We start from the raw sequence: 24,007 nt of genomic DNA on the forward strand, positions 1-24,007 counted from the left end.
CAGGTAAGGCCGGGAGAGGAGGGCGGGGGGTTTACCGGGCCCTGCCGCTGTCGCCGCCCGTGCGGCGATGGAGGCAGAGCCAGGTAAGGGACCAAGGGGGAGGGGGGCCTTACCTGCCTCCATCCGCGGTCCGTCGGCTTCTTCAATTGAGCCCGCGGTTCAGCCAGGAAGTCTGGGCCGCAAGTGCGGCCTAGACTTCCTGGTTGAACCGCGGGCTCAATTGAAGAAGCTGAGGGACCGCGGACGGAGGCAAGTAAGGGAGAGGAGGGTTTTTTTTTACCGGGCCCTGCCGCTGTCACCGCATGGGCGACAGCAACAGCGGCAGGGCCCGGTAAACCCCACTTACCTTTCCGGTGGAGCTCCGGATCGAGGCGAAGGATCCGCCTTCACCTCGATCCTCTTCGCCACGCTCTGCCGGCCCCCCAATCCTCTTCGCCTCCGCCTTAAGGGGAGGCGAAGCACCCCACTCCGCTTCTAATTCGCCGGTCCGATTAGAAGCGGAGCACATCCCTAATCTTTTGTATCTGGTCACTCTAGGTGCTGCATGCATACAAATGACACCTGCTGAAATTCCCTTTTCTATACAACTGTTAAAGATACAGGATCCCTGTACTCCTTTCCATATGGTCCCCCTAGTTAATTGTGAATGTGCTGTCTATATAGCTTGTTGACACAAAGACTATTCTCATAAAATGGAAAAAAACCAACCCACAATTGTTCTCAAAATGTTTTCATTGGAGTATAAAGCTGCTGTCCTATATCTACTTACCTGGGTGTTAAGTCCCATTGAATTTGGTGGGGCTTTTTTCTGATCAGAAACCTCTGTGGGCAAGGCCAAGATGTGGCATAGAACATCATAACTCTTCTGCGCTCTGCTCCCAGTGCTAAATATTCAGTGACAGAGAGGGCTGCCATCAAATGTCTTTTGTGTCTCTTATGCCAGCATGTTTAGTCAGATTAGACTGATACACATCATTATGGATTTGTAGTCGCAAGCTGGTTTAGTACAGCAGGTTGGAAAGGGATCACCATATAAATGACAGAAGCTCACAGAAGAATGTATCACACACTACTAGACTCCTTGAAGACAAGGTAATTTTGGCTTTTGGAAGGTGCCTCATGCCAAGTTTAGTTAAGGGATTTTCCTAGAGAATTTGCTTAAACTGGGAATGGGGAGATGATTAGCAGGAGGGGTCGTAGATCAGGGCCATGGCTCAGTGGGAAAGCACCTGCTTTGCGTGCTGAAGGTCCCAGGTTCAATTCCTGGCATCTCCAGACAGGGCTAGGAAAGAATCTTGCCTATAACTCTGGAAAGCTGCTGCCAGTCAGTGTCAACACTATTGGGCCTCATGGACTAATGTCCTGGCGCAGTGTAAGACAGCTTCCTGTGTTCCTATCACTTCCAGTCAGGTGAGTGGACTGAGGCTGAGAAGGAGAGGCTTGCCTAAGGCCAACCTTCTCTAACCTGATGCACTCTAGATGTTTCCCAGCATTCCTGGCCATTGGCTATGCTGGCTGGGGCTGATCGGAGTTGAAGTCCAAAACATGTGGAGGGCACCAGGTTGGGGAAGGCTGCCTAAGGCCATCTAGTGGGCTCATGACAGAAGCAAGGTTTGAACCAGGGAGGAGACCCTGATTTGGCCAGATCTGCACCAAGCAGGACATGACACTTTGAAACGGTTTGAAAACTATATTTGGAGCATGTCCTGGGCCCCATTATAAATTGTTTTAAAGCAGTAGTGTAGATCCTGCCTCAGCCTTTTAGCTGCAATGCTATATTGTATCAATTCTATTCTTTGACTAAACCATTTTAGGCTCTGTGTGTGTCACTGTGTGTGTGTGTGTGTTGGCTGCCTGTTTGAGTGCTTCCTGATGAAACCTGTCTGAATAAAGCACATTTTAGGACTGTTCCCCCCATCATGCTAGCTCTCTACATGCAAGGAGAGTTTTGGGGAGTTGGTGCATATTCAAAGATTCAGTAATCTGAATGTTTGAATATGCACCAACTCCCAGGAAAGGCCGTAGCACTTCAATCTGCTGAATGCATGAATTGGCCTTTAGATGGCTGTCAACCTTTAATGCGAGCAGCAGTCTGTATGTTTGTGAGTGAATGTATCTAGTTTGCCATAAGTTTTAGGGTTTTAATTTTTGTGAACCGCCCAGAGAGCTTCAGCTATTGGGCAGTATAAAAGCGTAATAAAGAAATAAAGAAATAAATAAAAGTTGGCTGAAACCTTTTGACACTTGATGCAGCAGAAACCCATAAAAAAATCCTTTCAACGAATGAACAAACAAACAAACATCATGGCTTGAATCCAGAATCCTTGTTCCAGAAGCAGAAGGATGCTACTAGTGGAACAGAAGAACTGCATCCTCTCCTCCCTGCTGTAGTCCCCCAGGCACATTCTGGGGGGCAGATCTGTACCAAGCAGGTTATGAAACTTTGAAAACAGTTTGAAAACTGTATATGGACTGTGCCCCAACAGTTGTCACTCTTCCAGAAGATCCCCCATGGATTTTCTGGAGAGGACACGGAAGTCCCATTCTGCAAGTGGTGGCCTTCCGCTGGTGGAATGTGGCTTCTGCATCCAAGCCTTGATCTCTCTTGCACAGATTATATTTTTTTCTGTTCTTTGTTTCCATTATTATTATTATTATTATTATTATTATTATTATTATTATTTACAGGGCATTCAGATTTCACAATGATGACCCTCAGTGAAGCAAATGCCAAGTTTGGTGTTTACTTTTACCATCTGCTGACCCATGAACACCCATCTGAAAATATCTTGTTTTCTCCTATCAATCTCGCAATCGCTCTGGGTCTGCTCCTTCTTGGATCTGACTGTGATGCAGCAGCTCAGATAGAAAAGGTAAGTATCAAAGCGCTCTGCTTTGGATTTTACAAGGGCAAGATAGTTTTCATGGGTTACATCAGTGTATTAATTGTCCTCTAACACAAACCTTTCCACACATACACAAAACAGCAACAACAGCAACATTACCTGATGTAATGAATGGCCCATCAAGAATGAGCTGGAGATATCTGAAGACATTGTCATGCTGGGCTATAAAACATAGTGGCAGAGCATAGGCAGAGCGTTCTATGAGAAGGTTCCAGGTTCAATTCCCAGCAACTCCAGTTTTTTTTAAAACAAGGGGGGCAGGTAGCAAGTGATGCACAGTTGTTGCTGCCAGCCAGAGTACACAATACTGCTCTAGATGGACAAATGGTTTGACCTGGTCTAAAGACATCTACTTAAATGTATTGTTGCTGTTGCTGTGAACAAGCAACTGCAGGTTCCCAAACAATTCAACAATTGGGAATGATCTGAATGTACACAATACAGTTGTATTGCTAAAGCTAAGCAGGTCTGGACCTGTAAGATGCTTGGGGGAACTGTGTGTTAGCCACTCTATGCTCTTATGAACTAGAACGGAGATTAATAGCAATTTAAAAACAAACCCTTAATGTTCAAAGTTCCATTGAAATCCAAATGAGAGGCGGTTGAAACATTCAGTATGATCCAGCTGGTTTGCACCACTTTAGACTGCAGTTGAGTGTGTGTGTGTGTGTGTGTGTGTGTGTGTGTGTGTGTGTGAATGCTCCATCACATAAAGAGCTCCCCCACTTTGAAAACTAGTATGAGAGTGTATTGCCCGTGGGCTTTCAGGTTGTTTCAGGGCTGCCAAGGAGACAAAGGTAGCCAGACTCACAGGTTTGCTTACAAAGAGACTAATTTATTAGCGTATTGCACATATCCTAATAAAAGCAGACTAGCCTGCAAAAGTTTCTTGCACAGAAGACCCTTCGAGCAGTCTGGACACCCACCCCTGGGCACAAGAACAATTATAGCATAACTGAACTTGGCATGGCTGCCAAGTTAAGAGAGTGATTACTCATACATGGGGATTAATAACAAAGCAGCTCTTGTCATCATAAGAATCTATAGCATGAGGTTACATGTTTTTGACAAACAAGGCACTACTTGGCAGTTCTTTGGCACACATAAGGATCCTCTTCACCCAGGTGCACTCACTAATTGGATGAAGAGACTGGAATGTCAGCTCATTAGAGCTTCCAGATTCAGTGGCCTTAGCTAGACAGGGCTTTATCTCAGGGTGATCCCTGGGATCGTCCCTGAGTGTCTACATGATGCACAGGGGATCCTGGGATCAGGGAGGGATCATCCCTCCCTTGCCCCAGGATCTTGCCCTCCCCTTTAGGCCCGCTTTTTCCGCGGTCTCGGAACGTGTGGCTTGGTGCCGCCGTTTGTCCCAGCTCCTCACGATTCCTCCCCAGGAGCCAGGACCCGCGCATAGGGCGCAGCACTCCTCAGGAGCACTGCGCCCATCGGGGGTGAGGTGGGGGGAGTGGGGAAAGTATTTTAAAAAAAATTTACTTACCTTTTGTGCATGAACGTTTGCGTGCTGCTGTCCCCTTAAGAATTTTTTTTTTTAAAATGGCGGGCATGACGCCTCTCCCTCTGAGGTTGCTGCTCACCACGTGTGTACTGAGGGGGAGATCTCAAGATAAAAATATCATGGGATCTTCACCCCTCCACACCGCTAGACCGCTAGGTCTAGCTAAGGCCAGTATAAGGCTACACAGATATGGCACTTGCTGTTCTCATGAAATCACTGTAATTGTTCTTTGACTAATCTTTCCCATAACACAAAGGATTGTTGCTGACTGGTACAGAAGGAAAACAACAGTTTGCTAGCTTAGAAGCAGAAGCAGCCACTCACCCAGAAGCCTTTGCAGGCAGCCATGGTTTGCCAGCTACCAGGCCATACAATGAGAGAGGAAAGTTCTCTCTGAAGCAGTAGTAGACAATCTTGAACTCACCAAACACTTTGGACTATAACTCCCTCAGCCCCAGGTAATGGTTAGACTCTGCACTGCAGGAGGCAGCTACATCCATAAGAGCTGGCCATCCAGTCTCTGCTTAAATGCCTCTAGCGAAGGAGAGCCCATCGCCTCAAAACAGCTCTTACCAATAATAATAATAACAACAACAACAACAACAACAACAACAACAACAACAACAACTTATTACCCACCTTTCCCTCTGGATCGAGGTGGGGAACAACACTAAATACAATATAATACACAAAATTAATTAAAAGAGCATATAAAACCAATACAATATTAAAATAACGATCACAGCATCTTAAAATTCTTAGGTTTAAAATTCATCGGGATAGGCCTGCCGGAAGAGACTAGTCTTTACAGCTGTCTTAAACTCAGAAAGCTCAGAAAGATTAGGATGCTTCTCCTAATGTTTACCCCAAATCTGCTTACCTGAAATTTCTTCCCACTGATTCTAGTCTTTCCCCCTGCAGGCAAGGGGAGCGGTAGAGAACCGGTCCAGATCTACACCTTGTGTCAAATCATTTCAAATGTGGAATAAAAGGCAGGACATCACACTAGGAAGGCAGTATATTGAATGTGTGTAATGTGCCCCAACAGTTTTCAGTGCACTTCAATACCGCTATAAAGCAGTAGTGTGACTCCTGTCTTTTATATACTGCTTCCATACCACTTTCATAGTGGAATATCCTGCTTGGTGTAGATGAGTCCTAGGAAGCCAGATTCCAGCTGGACATCAGGAAAAACTTCCTGACTGTTAGAGCAGTACGACAATGGAATCAGTTACCTAGGGAGGTTGCAGGCTCTCCCACACTAGAGGCATTCAAGAGGCAGCTGGACAACCATCTGTCAGGGATGCTTTAGAGTGGATTCCTGCATTGAGCAGGGGGTTGGACTCAATGGCCTTGTAGGCCCCTTCCAACTCTGCTATTCTATGATTCTATGATCTAGCTCAAGTTCACTCCACAATTAACATGACAGCCTTTCAGGTATTTGAAGACTGCTGTCATGTCTCCACTTTAATTATTATTATTATTATTATTATTATTATTATTATTATTATTATTATTATTATTATTTAGGGCGACCATATTTTGGAAACCGAAAAGGAGGACAACATGGTTGGCCCCCAAGGGGGCTTGTCCAGCACCAAGGGGGCGTGCCCACCCGAACATAGCCTTGGTCACATGTCTGATTTTACAGCAAACAATTAAGGCAAACCTGTTCTACATAACATCTTAATGTTAAAATCACTGAAATAAAGAACAAGTGAGAGATTCGATGTAACTGAAATTAACTTCACTCACTCCTACTTTTGTAGGTTTGCTGTACTTTGAAGGTTTTGCTATACTCTGTGAGTTACATTCTCCCTTTCCCTCAAATATCTTTTCTGACAGTATCTTCACTCATTGCAAGCTGCTGTTGTTGTTAACAGGGACTGCTACTGGCCGGCCGGATGGCTGGCTTTTTTAAATTTCAGTTTTTTAAAAAGCTTGTGTATAATTGTCACAAGTGTCTCTACTCTAACATTAGAGTGGGTGTTGTGGCAGTGAACACTACTTTGCCCATTCACACTTCTCACTTATATACATTAGCTTCTCAAGGCTTGTGTGTTGGCACCACTTGGCACATCCAGAATTTGAACTTCCATCTACTTCCTGCACAAACATGCAACTCTGGGACCCTCTTCCTAATGCCCTGTGTTTCATCCCAGCACCATGGGGCTAAGTTACAATAGATGTCTCTGGGTTGTCTGTGCAGCCTAGCTCACAAGTGTACAAAATGAAGAGGAAAGGAAGTGGTAGCGAAGCAAAGCAATGATATGCCAGGTTCCAACATTTGCAGCAACAGGGCATCCGCAAAGAAGAGAGCCTCTCTCTCGACTGGCACCTTACTGTTGGTCGTGAGAGTTTTTCTCTAAAGATGACTCTTCATCGCCCATGATGTGGAAATTTGAGGAAAAGGCCTCTGGCCCATTCTGTTTTGCCCGGTGGGCTGCTTTGACTGACCTCTCCTTTCCCACATTTTGATTTGTGGATGCTTTGCCTCTGCTGAGCTCCAGGTACCCAACTGCCCACCAAATCTGCAACAGGAAAGGTGCCCTGCTTGCCCAGGACTTCTTACTTAAAGACTGGAGATCCCCTTAATGCCAAGGGCTGAAACTGCTCAATGTGCAACACCCCAAAGAGGAGGTTTGACAACCTGAGTTTGAAGGATATGGCTCCAGCAGTTTTAAAAAACAATAATTTTAAAACTTTGAACTTTAAAAAAAAATCCTTAAAAAAATGGATGAACAGAGCTGATTCAAACTTGGCATGGCTAAATCTCTCCTTAAGAGCTATCATGGTGCCAACTTTCAGCCCTTTATCTTTAAAAATGTCATTTAAAAAATAATAATTTTAAAACCTCAACTTCAAAAAAAATCCTAAAACTCAATGGAATGACAAATCTATTTCAAACTTGGCATAGCTAAAGTCCTTGTTAAGAGCAATCATGGTGCCAAGTTTCATCTCTTTATCTTTAAAAATAACATTTTTTAAAGATAATCTTTTTAAATCCTCAAATTTTAAAGAATTCCTAAAAAATCAATGGATGAACGGATCTGTTTCAAATTTGGTATGGCTAAAGCTCTACCTAAAAGCTATCATGGTGCCAAGTTTCATCTCTTTATCTTTAAAAATGACAATTTAAAAAATAATTTTAAAACCTCAATTTTAAAAAAAATCCTAAAAAATCAATGGATGAACGGATCTGTTTCAAATTTGGTATGACTAAATCCCTACCTACCATTGTGCCAAGTTTCATGTATTTATCTTTTAAAATGACAGAGTTATAAGCATTTTTGTTAATTCCCATTAGAGCTGCTCTTTGGCTGGGGAAGATTGGAAAAATCTGGATTTTCCCTCCCCTCCCGGATTTGTCATCAAAAATCTGGGCAAATCTGGTCATATGGTCACCCTATTTTTCCTCCTCCTCCTCCTCCTCCTCCTCCTCCTCCTCACTAGGCATAACCAGCACTTATGTAAATAGCAGCCCACTAAGAGCTACACAAAATGCCACCATCTATAGTGGTCCATTAAGGGCTCAATAAACATCTTGGTTTTGCCTTGGACAGTTTGGCAAGCACTAGCTAAGTGGGCCTGTTTGCTGGGTAATGAGTTGAGTGAATCAGTGTGAGCAACTTTGGTTGTAGAAATAATTCACTCACAGTCTCAAGAAAACACACTTAACACACCCACCCCTGCACAGTATTATGTAGTTCAACATGCTTGTTTGAAAGAATCTTTTGTGTGTGTGTGGAGAGGAAGATATCCCTACTCTTAAAGATTTAGATAATATGTTGACTTTCCACAATTAATAAACTAACAAGTCTTGTCTCAAAGTTTACTTCCATGCCCACAGCTGTCTTATTCCATTACAGATACTTCATTGGGATGAAGTTAAAGGGTGCAATAGTCCTGGGAGAAAAAGAACTTTAACAGCATCAAGAAACTATGCTCAATTGGGAGATATGCGAAGAGCTAATTTGTTTCATCAAACCTCTCCCACAATGGTATCTTCAACATATTTTTATTGCATTGTGCTTGTGAAAGTTGGCGCCTCATACTGATTGGTTGAATTAGAGAGGTAGCTCAGAATATTCTGCTGTCAGGAGAACAAGCAGTTTATAATCCAGTTTATGAGATAGAAGGGAAAGTTGTCAGTTTGGCTGGGATTAAAACCACAAACAGAGGGTGGTAAGTACTGGGAAGAAGTCCTAGGGCGTTGCTAGACCTACCGGGTGTTCCGTCGTTGAGGAGCGGTGAAAGCGGCTTTTCCCGTTCAGCCGTGACGCCTCATGCTCCACACCTGCCTTCGATTTGTGGCGGAAGTTTGCGCCGGTTGTGCTGCTGCCGCCGCGAGAACGGTTGCGCAGCCACACCGGCCTGATTGCCGCGGCTTTTTTTTTCGCTCGCTGCACGGTTTGCGCACGTCCGAAAGACCGCAAACTTGTGCAGCCGTCAGCGATGCCGCCGCCGGCCCTGGCGGCGGCAGCGGCGGCAGTGCCAGTGCCAGCTGAAGTGCTGCTGGTGCTGTTGAGGGTCAACATTGATGCGCTCACTTCCTGATGGGGGTCGTGGCGGGTGTCATATGACCCGAGGTCAATCGTCTGCATGGCCACTCTGTGCCTACATCTCCCATCATGCCTCTGAGGTGTCGGCGGCGATGATCGCCTCTGTGCCCTGTGCCCCATCCCAAGGAGCCAACCCACATCTGGCCGTAGCCATGGCAGCAGCCCACAAACAGCTCTGCCCTCTGCCAGCCTGGTACCCACACTAACAGGCAGCGTACAGCACCGCCATTATGCGGCCACGGTAGCTGCCCACCGCAAGGAGTCACCAGCCACTTTTCCGGTCCTCCGGTCCTGCGCAAACTGTCACTGGGGAAATAAAAAAAAAAAGCCGCTCCGCCGCGCTGCCCCAGCTGGCGGACTGCGCGCAAATGGCGGAGGCGGCTTGACCGAAGCCGCTGACCACTCCCCCTTAGCACGCCTTTTCCTGACCAGTGCCGACCGCAGTGACCTCACATCCTCCCACACGTACTCCAAATTACCGCGGGACAGCAGGAAAAGGCACCCTAAAACTCACTTTTTTAAAGTCGGGAGAAAGAGGCTTCACCGCGGGATAACGGCGGATCCTCGTGAACGTCATCTGGAAGCCTCGACGTGACTGCGGAAGGTAACGCGCGCTAGAGCCTCGTCTAGTAACGCCCCTAGTTGATGGTGATGTGAAGGGACAGAGAGCCCAGAGCCAAAGAGACTAAAGGGAGAATGCAGAAGTGGCAGTGGACTGAGAACAAGGAATTTGAAAGAAGAAGGATAGGGATTCAGTTACAATCCAGGTCAATGAGAAGGCTTTATTTTCATTCTGAGGAGATAGCAATCTGAAAAGTGAGCTGATGCAAGTCAGTAGCTCAACATTTCAACCACATCATCAACATCTATGAAATGTGTAACGAAGATCACGGAGGCAGTTGCTATTGAAATCTGTCAGCTCCTAGACACAGGTTGAGAATAGATGATCTCATGAGTGGAAAATTTGCCCACAGTAATGCATTAATGCAACAACTGGCTGTTGTTGCTTTAAAATAAGAAAGGCCATTGCATAGTGCCAATTGTTTGCTTCACTGCAGTACTTTAAGGATGCAATTCTATGCAGCTTTAGACAGAAAGAACTCATACAGCTCCCAGCATTCCCCAGCCAGAGTTGTAGGACTTTTTTTCTGTCTAAGCCTGCATAGGATTGCACCCTAAATGAACTGCAGTGCAGATGGCATTCCTATGAACTCAGCAATAATACAGTTCCATTATGGTGTGTGTGTGTTGCTCTCAGGATGTTCAACAGGGCTTGCGTCTGGGAGCAGCCCCACATGGTAGTCCTACAAACAACAGGCGAAGATGTGAGCCTCCATGCTGTCCATGCCATGAGTTAGCGTAACAGAGATTGGGTGTGTAGGGGAATTTGGTAAGATGAAATAGCTGGTGAGAATTGGGGGGGATCTGCACGTCGCTCCCAGAGCGCTTCTATGCGACCCCAGTGCACCCCGAAAATGCCGAGAGCTCTCCTCGGCGGCGGCGGCAGCATGGACGGCTCTTCCTCGTTTCTTTTACAGGGAAGTCAGACTATCGTTTTCGGGGTGCACTGGGGTCGCATAGAAGCGCTCTGGGAGCGATGTGCGGATCCCCCCTAGGTGAGTGGTGTAGTGGCTGACAGCACAATCCTGTGTAACTCAAAAGTTAGTCTCATTGCATAGAAATATAGAGTTGGAAGGACTTTGGGTAGATGGATCACCCTGTTTCTGGTTCATGTCAGTGTCACATGTGTTCCAAAGTTTGTCCCATCCCCTTTTTGCATCAAATGCTGAAAAAACTATATTATTTCACTGTATTTTTAATACACAGGGCAAAATCCAATGGGGCTGCTCTGCCTCTGTGGGTTCTGTTGCACTTGCTGGATCCACCGGTTGCACAATAGGGCTTTTGAACTCCTAAAAATAACCAGTGGAAATGCTAATTTCTGGATTAGGACAGATCTGCAGAGCTCCCTCCTGTGAGCCTACCCTTTTCTAGAAACAAGTGTTTTTTCTTGTTTCAGGATATTTTTCGAATTACAAAAGCCCCATTGCGAAAGCAAAGGGGCATGTGAGCACATGGGCACAATAGGATATTACCCATCTTTACATAAAATATGCTCTTGAAAAATTCATTTTACCCATGGCAGCAGAGAAAGGCATTGGAGGCGAGCAGAGGGGGAGGAAGAAGAGATGCCTGCTGTGTTGGGCAGGTGATCACTGCGTGGTGGAGGAGGAAGTGAGTGTCGTGGTGGTGAAGGAAATTGAATAGGTGGGCAAGGTGGGCAGGGGTGGGGAAGGAAAGCAGGTGGGCAGAGGATGAATGTCATGCATGGCAGTTGGGAGAAAGAAGAGGAAGAAAGGGGAGGCGGTATGGGAAGGAAATCCCCAGCAGAGAGGAGGAGGAGAAGGAGCAGGGCAGGCAGAAGAAAACAGAGAATCCATGGAGGGGGCAGAAAAGAGAGATTCCTGGGTAAAAACAAAAAAAAGTGCCTGTGGAACCCAAAAGGTTGCCTAACCCTGTTGTAGGCCATCCAGTCCAACCACCTGCTCAATGCAGGAAATCCAGAGTTAGAGCACTCCCAAAAGATGGTTGCCTAGCATAGGACTGCAGCCCAGGAGAATGAGCTATAAATCAGGAAGCGCCTGGTTTGAAGCTCACCTCCACCATGAACTCATCCAGTAGCCTTAGGCAAGCTGCTCATCCGTCCAATTTGCAATATGCAGATAATAAAGCTCACTTACCTTGCAGGGTTGTTACGGAGATTGCAACAAGATAGTATACGTGATGTGCATTGAACACTTTACAGTACTAGACAAACACTATTATATGTCATTACTATGTGAGAGAGTAAAGCAAATTGCAGGAAATCATAGCCAGGGTAAAATAAATGTCACAGAGAAATATCAGGTCTCCTGGTACTCAGGGCTGTGCAACAGGGTGAGCAAAGCTGCCGAAAGCTGGAAATTTTAAATGATCAAACGGAGTCTAATTTTTCTTTTAAAAGAATTAATTATACGCCTTGGGTGAGATTCCACACTTGCATGCCTATCACTTGATCTCTCACAGCAGGATGTGTGAACTGACTCCACAGAAAATGGTTATATTTGAGACAAGAAAGTTGGCCCACTCGTACGTGGTGCACGTCGGTGACGATGATTAGTTTGTGGACCAGCCTCCAGACTTTCATGTCCGCTCATATATGATACAATAAACCTTAATTTTGTTTCTTGAAGGTCCCCGGTTATGAATGTGAGACACCTGAGGGCATCCATACTGCTTTCCACAAAATCCTTGCAGAACTCGACAGGCCCAGCACAGGCTATGTGCTGAGTTTCGCCAATCGACTCTATGGAGACCAGGCCATTGGTTTTCTCCAGGTAACTTCAGTTAAAGGGTTGTTGTAGAGGAGTTGAACCTTTTCCAGCCTGAGGGCCCAGTTCCATTTTGGAGAAGGTCTCTGGGGCTGTATTCCAGTGGTGGGTGTGGTTGAAGGCAAAAGGGGTGGGGCCAAAATGCCTGCCTATCTTCGCTTTAAGCTCTTCCTGCCAGTCACTAAGCCTGAGGAGAGGCATTTCAACCTTTTAGAACAGGGCAAAAACTGTGCAAAAGACAAGAAAGCACTAAGTAATCAGTTGTTGGGGGAAAGAGGGGACTGTAGCCATCTGGGGAATGGCACAAAGGCAGATTTGGACACCAGGCAAGCCAGAGCTTACACACACCTGCATTACAGGATCCAGGTTTCAAACAGGAGTGTGATAGCTCAAACATTTGATGATGGCATTGACTGAGTTATTATATCTCTACTGCACTTTTCCTTTAAAATGTCCAAGGTGGACAACAAGGGTCTAAAGTGCGCGCGCGCGCACACACACACACACACACACACACACACACACACACATATATATATATATCACCGGCCTCATAACACATCAGTAAAGTAAAATACAGGTTCCAACACAGAGCAGCAGAATAAATAAATCAGCTATATTAGGCTCAACACCTGTTTAAATATGTATATTTTTTACCTGCTGGAGGAAGGTCATTAACCAGTTGGCCATTATTCAAATACATTGAAACTAAATGTGAATGATAATTGTTAGTTACATTCTTTGAAGTGCATTCCAGGCATGGAGAAATAGTCCACATTCTCATCTGGAGAGTGATATATTTTCTGATTTATTAGGTCCAACGTTGTTCTTATTTTTGTATAGAAATTCCTTTACTGTGCTCTGAAATTGTACCTGACGGATGTGGACAGAGTCAACCTTCGTAATGCCCCAGAGGAAGTCCGGAAGCTGATAAACCTGTGGACTGAAGTTCAGACACATGGTATGTGTATCTTGTGGTTAGAGTTTCTCCCTTTTATGATACAGAGGTTATGCTAGATGCTGATGTGCATGTAGCAACCAAGTATTTAATATACTTCTTTTAAAAAGGAAACCACTTCAAGATTTGTTCAATGAGAAGTAGGATATAAATATTGATATTGATAACAATGATGACGACAACAATAATAGAACATTCACACACACCCAACACACACATGATTCCCCTACTTAAAGCATGAATATATTTCCCATAATCTTATTATTATGTGGACATGATCCCATTTATAGATGGAAATACATTTTAAATACATAGGCCTAAGTTTATGGGAGAATGAGTGATTGTATTGATTATCTCTATAATGGTCATAATGGTATTCTGTCCAGGGTATTTTTTCTTAAACTTAAATCTAAAGTGAGTGACGTTATCGGAGCACCGAGCAAATCTTTTATACAATGATAAGTTATGTGTTGGATCCTGACTGACTCATAGCAGATCCATTTACAGGTTCGTGGCCTGTTACACTCTGGGCCAGGGTGTGAGATAGTTGAACCCTCGGTAGCACGCTGTGACGAGTTTGCACGGCACTTTGAAGATAAAGTTGCTCAGATTCGTCATGAATTGGACACCACACTTAATGCAGCACCACTAGTAGAGGCGTTCAGAGCGCCGTCCGGCTCAGTTTTATTGGATGAGTTTCAGTTATTGAGGCCCGAGGATGTGGACAAGGTGCTTGGCCAAGTCCGGTCGACCCCCTGTGTGCTTGACCCTTGCCCCTCGTGGCTCATTACATCAAATAAGGAGGGGATCGCCGGCTGGGTCCAGGAGGTTGTAAATGCCTCCTTGAGAGAGGGAGTGGTGCCAGCCTCTTTAAAAGAGGCGGTAATAAGACCACTCCTGAAGAAGCCTAATCTGGACCCGGAGGATGTTAACAACTACAGGCCGGTGGCTAATATCCCTTTCCTGGGCAAGGTGCTTGAGCGGGTGGTTGCAGGACAACTCCAGGCACTCTTGAATGAAACGGATTATCTAGATCCATTTCAATCGGGTTTCAGGCCTGGTTTTGGAACGGAAACTGCCTTGGTCGCCCTGTGGGATGACCTCTGTCGGGAGAGAGACAGGGGGAGTGCAACCCTGTTGGTTCTCCTAGACCTCTCAGCGGCCTTCGATACCATCGACCATAGTATCCTTCTGGATAGGTTGTCTGAGCTGGGAGATGAAGGTACTGCGTTGCAGTGGTTCTGCTCCTACTTGGATGGCCGATTCCAGAAGGTGGTGCTGGGGGATTATTGCTCTGTGCCGTGGCTCCTAAGCCATGGGGTTCCGCAGGGCTCTATTTTATCCCCCAGCACCACCTTAACATATACATGAAGCCGCTGGGGGAGGTTATCCGGAGATGTGGACTGAAGTGTCATCAATATGCGGATTATACCCGGCTCTACCTTTCCTTTTCATCAAACCCAAGTGAGGTAGTGACTGTTCTGAACTAGTGCCTGGGCACGGTAATGGACTGGATGAGGGCTAACAAACTGAGACTCAATCCAGACAAGATGGAGGTACTGTTAGCGGGTGGTTCATTTGTCCGGCGAGGTGATGTTTGCCCTGTCCTGGACGGGGTTGCACTCTCCCTAAAGGATCGGGTCCGTAGTTTGGGGGTGCTCTTGGATCCAGAACTGTCACTTGAGGCACAGGTGAACTCAGTGGCAAAGAGAACCTTTTATCAGCTTAGGCTGATATAACAACTGCGCCCTTATCTGGACAGTGATAGCCTAGCTACAGTTATCCATGCTCTGATAACCTCTTGTTTGGATTACTGCAATGTGTTATACGTGGGGCTGCATTTGAAAATGGTCCAGAAGCTTCAGCTGGTGCAAAACAGGGCAGCCCGTTTACTAGCAGGGACTGGCCGGTGAGATCACATTACGCCAGTTCTTTTACAACTTCATTGGCTGCCAGTCCAGGTCCGGGCCCGATTCAAAGTGCTGGTATTGACATTTAAAGCCCTAAACGGTTTGGGGCCAGGTTATTTGAAGGAACGCCTCCTCCCATATGTACCTGCCAAGACCTTAAGATCATCTACAGGGGCCCTTCTCTGTGAGCCCCTGCCAAAGGAAGTGAGACAGGTGGCTACTAGGAGGAGGGCTTTCTCCGCTGTGGCACCCTAGTTGTGGAATGAGCTCCCCAGAGAGGTCCGCCTGGCGCCTACACTGTACTCCTTTCGTCGCCAGCTGAAGACCTTTTTATTCACTCAGTATTTTAACACTTAATTTTAACTTAAATTTAAATTATACTGTTTTAACTCTGTATTTTAACCTTATATCAATTTTGCTACGTGGTTTTATCTGGTTGTGCTTTTTATATTGTATTTTGTATTTGTGTTTTTAACTTGTTGGTTGTTTTATGATGGTTTTAATTTTTGTGAACCGCCCAGAGAGCTTCGGCTATTGGGCGGTATAAAAATGTAATAAATAAATAAATAAATAAATAAATTTAAATCATCACTAACATAAATCCCATTGATTTTAAGAGGCCTACACTTAGGGCTGGTGAGAAACAATGTTTCTACCATAAATTCACAAAATGAAGCCTGCACATTGAGCAGAAACCTTTCAGAGAATTTATCACAAACACCACTATTTTGCTGAGTGAATAAGTAAACAGAGGGGTCCTTGCTCCCAAAAGGTTATAGTGTAAATGGTAATGTTTAGGAAGCCAGACTCTTCAGTGGGTAACAAGGGCAGGATGTGAGTTTTCCTTCATAAACTACATTAGAAAAGCTCTTACTCCAAATTGTGTTTCTGTTGCTTATAGGTAAAATCAAAGATCTCTTCCCCAAGGACAGCTTTGATTGTCTTGCTCAGCTGCTGCAGGTAAATGCTCTCTACTTCAAAGGACAATGGGATGTGAAGTTTGACAAAGCAGTCACACAAGAAGGCCCATTTTACTTGAATGAGGTGAGTTCCAGAAATATATACAGAGCATTATATCTTTTCCTAAATTCTTCTTCTTCTTCTTCTTCTTCTTCTTCTCATTATTATTAATTGCATTTTTATACTGCCCAACAGCCAAAGCTCCCTGGGCGGTTCACAAAAACTCAAACCATTCAAAGTATAAAACAAACAGTATAAAAACATGATATAAATACACATTAAAATTGATTAAAAATATACCATACCTGATTAAAGCAACTTTAAAACATTAAAACATCGTTAAAACATACTAAAATTTCACTGGATAGGCCTGCCGGAATAGATCAGTCTTTATTGCTTTTTTAAATTCTAAAAAACTGTCAAGTTGACAAATTTCTTCTGGCAGGCCATTCTGCAGTCTGGGAGCAGCAGAAGAGAAGGTCCTCTGGGTAACAGTTGTTAATCTAGTTTGTACTAGCTGAAGTAGATTCTTCCCAGAGGACCTGAGTATGTGGGGCAGATTGTACGGGAGAAGGCAATCCCGCAGGTAGCCTGGACCCAAACCATGTAGGGCTCTAAAGGTGATAACCAAAACTTTGTACTTCGCCTGGAAACTAATCGGCAGCCAGTAAAGAGATTTTAAAACTGGGGTAATGTGGTCACTTCTGGGTGTACCAGCGACCAGCCTGGCTGCCATATTTTGGACTAATCGAAGTTTCCGGACTAGGCACAGATGTAGCCTCATGTAGAGTGCATTGCAGAAGTTGAGCCTCGAAGTTACCAGCACGTGCACTACCGTCTTTAGGTCTTCCAATTCTAGGAAGGGGCACAGCTGGTGTATCAGCTGAAGCTGATAGTAGGCACTCCTGGCCGTCGCATCTATCTGGGCTGTCATTTGGAGTGACGGATCCAGAAGAACACCAAGCTGTGAATGCAGTCTTTCAGGGGGAGTGTAACCCCATCCAGAACTGGTTGACACATGTCCAAACTCAGGTTGTGGCCTTTGACAGCAAGCACCTCCATCTTGTTTGGATTCAGCTTCAGTTTGTTTTTCCTCATCCAGCCCATTGCCACTTCCAAGCATTCATTCAGAGGAGACACCCTATTCTTAGCTGACACTGTTGTCAAAGGCATAGAGAAATATATTTGGGTGTCATCAGCATACTGATAGCACCCCTCCCCATGCCTCTGGATGATCTCTCCCAGCGGTTTCATGTAAATATTAAATAGCATTGAGGAAAGGATGGCACCTTGTGGTACACCACACAGCAGCTCCTTTTTTGAAGAGCAGCTGTCCCCAAGCATCGCCATCTGGAACCTGCCCGAGAGGTAGGAACGGAACCACTAGAGCACAGTGCTCCCGATTCCCAATCCCCTCAGGCATTCCAGAAGGATACAATCAGCCTTCCCCCACCTGGTGCACTCCAGGGGCACGTCTACATGGGCGCTTTCCCCTGTGGTAACTTCGGAGTGGAGGCAGGTGATCTACATGATGTAGCCACCACTTCGAAGAGATCCAGGGGCAATGCCCCCAAACTCCACACTAAAAAAGTCAGGTACTTACGCCGACTTTTTAAGCTTGGAGCCAGGCTCCATGCCTCTGTGGAGCCTTGTTAAGATTTTTTTTTAAGGGGGGGATTGGAAATCCCTCCAGGGAGGGAGCACCACATTCCTCCCCCCTTGTTCCCCCTCATTTAGCTGTAAATGCAATCCTTCACATTTACAGCTTAAAAACAAAACAAAAACAACAACACTTCAGTCCCATTTTTCCTAACCTCCCCCCCACTAACCTTAGAAGAGGGTGTGTGGATGTTCTCGGGTGCCCTGGACCTGCCTCATGAGTGCTCAGGTGGGTGGGCGCAGCAGTGGCGGTGCCTACCAGTAAGCCCGCCACTGTGCTCCTTTTGATGTAGATGGTTGAAAGGAGTGTCACTGTGCCACCACCGCATGTTGCGCTGCCATGTGCAACATTACCGACATTGCCAAGATGGGGGCCAGATGTTTTGGACTTCAACCCCAAGCCAGCATGGCTAATGATCAGGAATGCTGGGAGCTGAAAACATTTAGAGGGCACAGGGTTATAAAAGGCTGTTCTAAATGTTTTAGAGAGCACAGAGGGTTGTAAGAAATAGTATCTATATGACATCAGTGCTGTTTCCATACATGTTTTAAGTTGCCTCATGCCAATGGGATGCTTAGGAGCCACACCTGCACAATACAACACACCCTGGGCAACCAGGTTCAAAGCGAACACAAACTCTACTTTCTTAGTTGATCCCATTGGGTAAGATCGAGATTTAGTAATTCTTAGAAAAGACCCATTGAGATCAATGGGACTTAAGCTAATCACGATTATCTTGTCCATTGATTTCAAGGATCTACCCTAAGAATGTCTAAGTTGGGATCCAACCATATGCAACTGGGGTTTGAAATGTCCATAATCGATGTTGGATTGCCCACTATATGGATTTTATCAGCACACAAAGAGGAAAGGAAAACAAATGGTCAGAATCCATCTCGAGCCAAAGGGGAGTTATGAAACTCTGAAAGGGTTCCATTGTGCCTGAATGTACAATGCCAATGATAAATTCACATTTTCTTCCAGACTAGTTACTAACAACAACAACATAGCTATTCTGCAGAGCACAAAGATTCTGGCGTTCTTCTACTTTTCTTCATGTTTCTTACAGAGGGACTGCACAACAGTGCAGCTGATGTACCAGAAGGGCCAGTATAAGACTGGCATCATTGAGGGATGTGGCGTGCAAGTGCTTGAGCTCCCCTACAGAAACAATGAGCTGAGTTTGTTCATCCTGCTCCCCAAAGACTACCACCCCAAATCTCTCCAACGGGTAATTTTCTTATTCCCGTGATATTGATTTTTTCATAGCATTAATTGGTATCTCCTTTACAACCAGTTTATGAAACTGGGTTATCCTTTTCATAGAACTTTGGTCCTGTTAACTCAGATAATCCAGGACTAAAGAATATTTGCAGCAGCCTTTTCCAGCTATTATGAAGTCACACTCCCTTTCTTAATTTGCTGCTAAACTCTGCCTGACAAGCAAAACTCACCCACCCCAAACACTTACCAGCTTCAGAAGAGGGTTTTCCTAAAGACTAGAGTAAAGGGTTCAATTTTCTTTCCATACCTGCTGCACTCCTGGTAATGATATCAGCCCCACCCCAGCTGGTGCTGTTTTACTTTATTTATTTATTTATTTATTTATTTATTTATTTATGTATTACATTTTTATACCTCCCAATAGCCGAAGCTCTCTGGGCGGTTCACAAAAAATTAAAACCATAATAAAACAACCAACAGTCTAAAAACACAAATACAAAATACAGTATAAAAAGCACAACCAGGATAAAACCTTGCAGCAGAAATTGATATAAGAAATTGATACATTGAATTTTTTTAAACCCTGCACATTAAATGTAGCACAGATGCAGTTAATATAGCATCTAGTTTGGCTCTCAAATTTGTGAACAGGCAGACACTGTGAGGAGGAGACCAGGGGAAAGACCAGGGGCTTAAGGGGTTGGACGTGGATCCTCTGCTGGCACATGAGCCTTGGCAGGCACCCAGTGATGCTGACCTCTGACCCTTCAGAAGGTATTTCTTACATTATGGTGCCTTGTGGTATGTGTGTGCCACCATTTTGAATATTCTGCCCTGGTAGAGGGCTGCCATGGTTTATTGTGTTGTCCGAACCTGGGCAGCAGGGGTTGTTTGTGGGTTAAACAACCTGCAAACAACCCATGGATTGAGGGTTAAACAACCCTCAAATAACCCCTGCCACCTGGTTTTGGATGATACAACAAACCATGGCAAACATGCACTGCAACCCAAATCATGCAAACCAGCCCATAGTCTATCCTGGATCAATTTAGAGAAATCACTGGGGACTCACAAACTTATTCCTCCTTTTCGTTGAGCCTATTGGTTGTTTGCGGGTCATGATGTGTTGCGGGTCATGATGTGTTGACAGTTTATAAACTTGTTGCCAATATGGCATATACATTTGTATCCTCCACCCCACTGATGTCCCACATGGACTGCTAATTTGACCTTCTCTTGCCCTGTCCCCCAATTATTGCTAAAAGTATTTTAGAGGATAGATCATGCTAGTCTGTCCAATACTCTTGTTTCCCATGAAAATTCATTTTGCAATGAAGTGTGATCCTGGTTTCTTTTACTGACATATTGATAGCATCACTGCAATTTGTCCCCCTCCAGTTGGAAGATGAACTTAGTGACCTCCTGCTCGACTGGTCTTGCATTCTGAAGCTGGAAGAAACTGAGGTGGTAATACCCAAGTTCAGCTTAGAGAAGAGCCTTGAAGTCAATGCGTACTTAGATCTGTCAACCCTGACTGATCCCCAAAACCCCAATTTCTCTAAGGCAACAACCACAGAAGGTGTGGCTCTGACTCAGCTTGTCCATGATATGTTTATTGAAATTGATGAGGAGGGTTGTAAAAAAGCCCCTCCTTGTCCTCGGGATAAGCACCAATGTCGGAAACCTCTGAAGTTCATAGCCATCCATCCTTTCATCTTCTATGTCCTGCACAAAGTTACCCAAACCCTCATTGCTTTGGGTAAATTCACAAAGCCAGAGTAAAGGAACATGTCCAATTAGCAGAAGGGGAGATCTCTAGACTCATGTACAGAAAATATCGATAGAAGTGACAATGGGGTTATCAGACTGATTCCTCCCTGCCCTGGCACCCACTTGGGGAAACCCGCCTCAAACCTCTAACTGTGTTGTTGTCCTGATGCTGCTGTGGTCCTCTTTGTCTAACACTCAGTTCCTGGGAGGAAACAGATGGAGGGCAAGAGTGGCACTCTGGTGGGAAGCACACAGAGCCAATAATTTAATAATATTAGGACATCCTTTACTCCCAGTGCTTGAAACCTAGCAGCACCTCATGTGGAAGAAAACCTCCATCACCCCTAAATATGTATACTTTCCCTTTCCCATTCAACCTTTTACATTACATTGTTATTGGTGAAAAGCTTTTGAAAAATGGTGGTGATCCTGATTTTCTTTTACTTGTTGGTAGACTTATGTTGTAACAGGCTTTTGGTGTCTGACAGTGTATAACTTGGTTCATATTGCTGACTTCTGATTAAACTCAAGCATTCAAATACAACCTTGTTGTCTCGTTGTATGTGTTAAGAAACAAGATGTATGTACAATGTTTCACTCAGTAAACATGCTCAGATATTACAAGTGGGACCTGCAACAAAATGTTGCAGCATGGGACGCTCCCATTCAGGGATCCAGCTAGCCACGTCATCTTTCAGGATATTCCATTCCATTTCCCTCCCACCCATTTTCCATTCATCCTTGTCAAACAGTTAGTCAGAATTCTGTATCCACTGAGCATTGGGCTTTTTTTTGGTTTCTATCTCTCCTTCTGTAGTACAATAAGTTTTGTATTCTCTTTTTTAAAATGTTTACTAAAAGTTAAGACATCACCAGGAGGAGCCTGCTAGTGTTAGTTTTCTTTCTTTCTTGTTACTTTTAAAGAGGTATATGAACGTTCCCAAGATGGAATAATGCCGTGAAAAGCACTCAGCCTCTACAGAAGCTTAAACAAATGTTTCGCATTAGGGCTGTGCACTGCTTCAGTCCTGGATCTGGATCCCAAACTGAAGTGGGGCGATTTCAGCTGAATCAGTCCGAATCTGGATCAGTCTGAAGTGATCCAGAGTGGGTCAGGTTGATCCAAAGCACTTCGGACTGATCTGGATGATGGTGAGGCACTGTCCCTGCCCACTGAGCCACATGAGCTGACAGGACTTATTTATTTTATTTATTTAAAACATTTGTCTCCCGCCCTATATCATTAAGATCTCAGGGCGGATTACCCCACCCATCCACTTATGCCTGCAGCCACGTGTACTTTATGTGAGCCACCATTTTTATGGAAGGTGGGTGCTCTGTATTTTCTTAGATCTAATGTTGAGCCAAGCGGCGGTTAGGGACAGCAGCTCACTGGGTTCGGGAGGAGGGGGGAGTCTGATGGACTCCCAGTCAGGTACTCATGATAGTTTGCCTCATGCCTGGGGTACTGCAAATTCCAACCCACTTCAGATCTGGACCCGAAGTGTATCGGACTGGGTCTGAAGAGCGCCGAGGCAGGTCAGGACCAATTTGAAAGCTCTGAATTGGACTCTGAAATAGGGTGGGTATCTGTGAACAGCCCTACTTTGCACAATCAAGAAGTGGCACAGATATGGTGGAGGGGAAAATGTCACATCATCATTATTATTATTATTTATCATACTTATACCCTGCTCCTCAGCCAAAAAAAGCTCTCGGAGCGGCTTACAATTAGTTAGCAAAAAAGACAGTCCCTGTCCTCAGGCTTACAGTCTTACTTGTCACTGAGAGCATGGGAACTAGCCAATAGGTGCTCCGTAATATTTATAGAACTACAGTTAACATAGGTTTGCAAAACTGTAATGAATTCATTGCCTGGGCATCATATGGGAATATATTTTCCCACTCATGAATACATCTTTACAGCTGGAAAAATGAAACACTCCAGCAAAAGGTACACTAGCTGTTTGAAAGATGCTCAGACTCCCTGTAGAACAAGCAAGGAACAACTGAGGAAATGCTTGTGGGCCTGGACTCCTGTGACTCCCCCCCCCTTTTTTACATACTATTGGAAATGAAGGGGGGGAAACAGGAAAGAGGGGATTTATTAGAGTCAGGCTTTCAAGTTAAAAGATTAGGTCTTTTCCAGGACATCACCATATTTCCTCAAATGGATGTTTCCTCCATTTGTCCCTGTTGCTGCTAAATTATGTATGCAAAATGATGTATGAAATACAGAGGAATATGTAACTATGTCTGTTAAAACAAAAACAAGACACACATTTGATTTACATACATTTACTATATGCAAAAGAAACATGTTAAAATATGCATTCCCATTTCTAAACCTACTTCCTTCATCCTGCCACTTCCAAACAACTTAAGCAAATATATTACACAGTCAAAATATATAAATAAATAAATAAAAATAAATAAACTATTGTTGCAGAACTGGCTTTTTACAAATGTGTGGGTTGTAAGTCACACATTGGAAGATGGCATTTATAATGTAGAAAGGAATTGTTTAACCAGAGCTGATACATTTTTGGGTTACACTGCTTAAAAATGTCAAACTATAATGCCAATAAAATCCTAAACAAGGATCTGTTATTACATTATTACCTAAAGGGCGTTACTAGACGAGGCTGTAGCGCGCGTTACCTTCGGCAGTTGCGTCGAGGCTTCCAGATGACGTTCACGACGATCCGTCGTTATCCTGGGGTGAAGCCTCTTTATCCCGACTTTAAAAAAGTGAGTTCAAGTGCACCTTTTCCTGCCGGGCCGCGGTAATTCGGTGTACGTGTGGGAGGATGTGAGGTCACTGCGGTCTGCACTGGTCGGGAAAAGGCGTGCTAAGGGGAGTGGCCAGCGGCTTCGGTCAAGCCGCCTCCACCATTTGCGCCCAGCCCACCAGCTGGGGCAGTGTGGCGGAGCGGCTTTTTTTATTTATTTCCACAGTGACAGTTAGCGCAGGAACGGAGGACCAGAAAAGTGGCTGGTGCGCTGCTGGGGCATGTGCGCCTGTTTTTTCTACTGCAACCTCTGCGTGGGTCAGTTTTCGGAAAGCCGGGCATCCCACATTCCGCCTCCATGGGGAGTTGGTGACTCCTCACGGTGGGTAGCCACCGTGGCCGCATAATGGCGGTGCTGTACGCTGCCTGTTGGTG

The 24,007-nt window shown here is 44.9% G+C and overlaps 1 protein-coding gene across 1 annotated transcript; it reads left to right on the forward strand.

The window, feature by feature from the left end:
- Positions 1 to 2,691: 2,691 nt before the first annotated feature.
- Positions 2,692 to 20,852, forward strand: LOC134401394 (leukocyte elastase inhibitor-like). The gene is made up of 7 exons (XM_063130290.1): positions 2,692 to 2,873; positions 8,295 to 8,426; positions 12,221 to 12,364; positions 13,202 to 13,319; positions 16,128 to 16,270; positions 18,916 to 19,077; positions 20,469 to 20,852. Exons 1-7 carry the CDS (start codon positions 2,706 to 2,708, stop codon positions 20,850 to 20,852), a joined length of 1,251 nt encoding a protein of 416 aa, XP_062986360.1. The 5' UTR covers positions 2,692 to 2,705.
- Positions 20,853 to 24,007: the final 3,155 nt, after the last annotated feature.

The sequence above is a fragment of the Elgaria multicarinata genome, chromosome 7 (assembly GCF_023053635.1).
Source record: "Elgaria multicarinata webbii isolate HBS135686 ecotype San Diego chromosome 7, rElgMul1.1.pri, whole genome shotgun sequence".
NCBI classification, from domain to species: Eukaryota; Metazoa; Chordata; class Lepidosauria; order Squamata; family Anguidae; genus Elgaria; species Elgaria multicarinata.

Bases quoted from the DNA above. Each gene is read 5' to 3' on its own strand.
- LOC134401394 (XM_063130290.1), top strand. From the start codon at position 2,706: ATGATGACCCTCAGTGAAGCAAATGCCAAGTTTGGTGTTTACTTTTAC. The intron at 12,365-13,201 runs GTAACTTCAGTT...ATTTTTGTATAG, and splicing joins AGGCCATTGGTTTTCTCCAG to AAATTCCTTTACTGTGCTCT. The intron at 19,078-20,468 runs GTAATTTTCTTA...GTCCCCCTCCAG, and splicing joins ACCCCAAATCTCTCCAACGG to TTGGAAGATGAACTTAGTGA.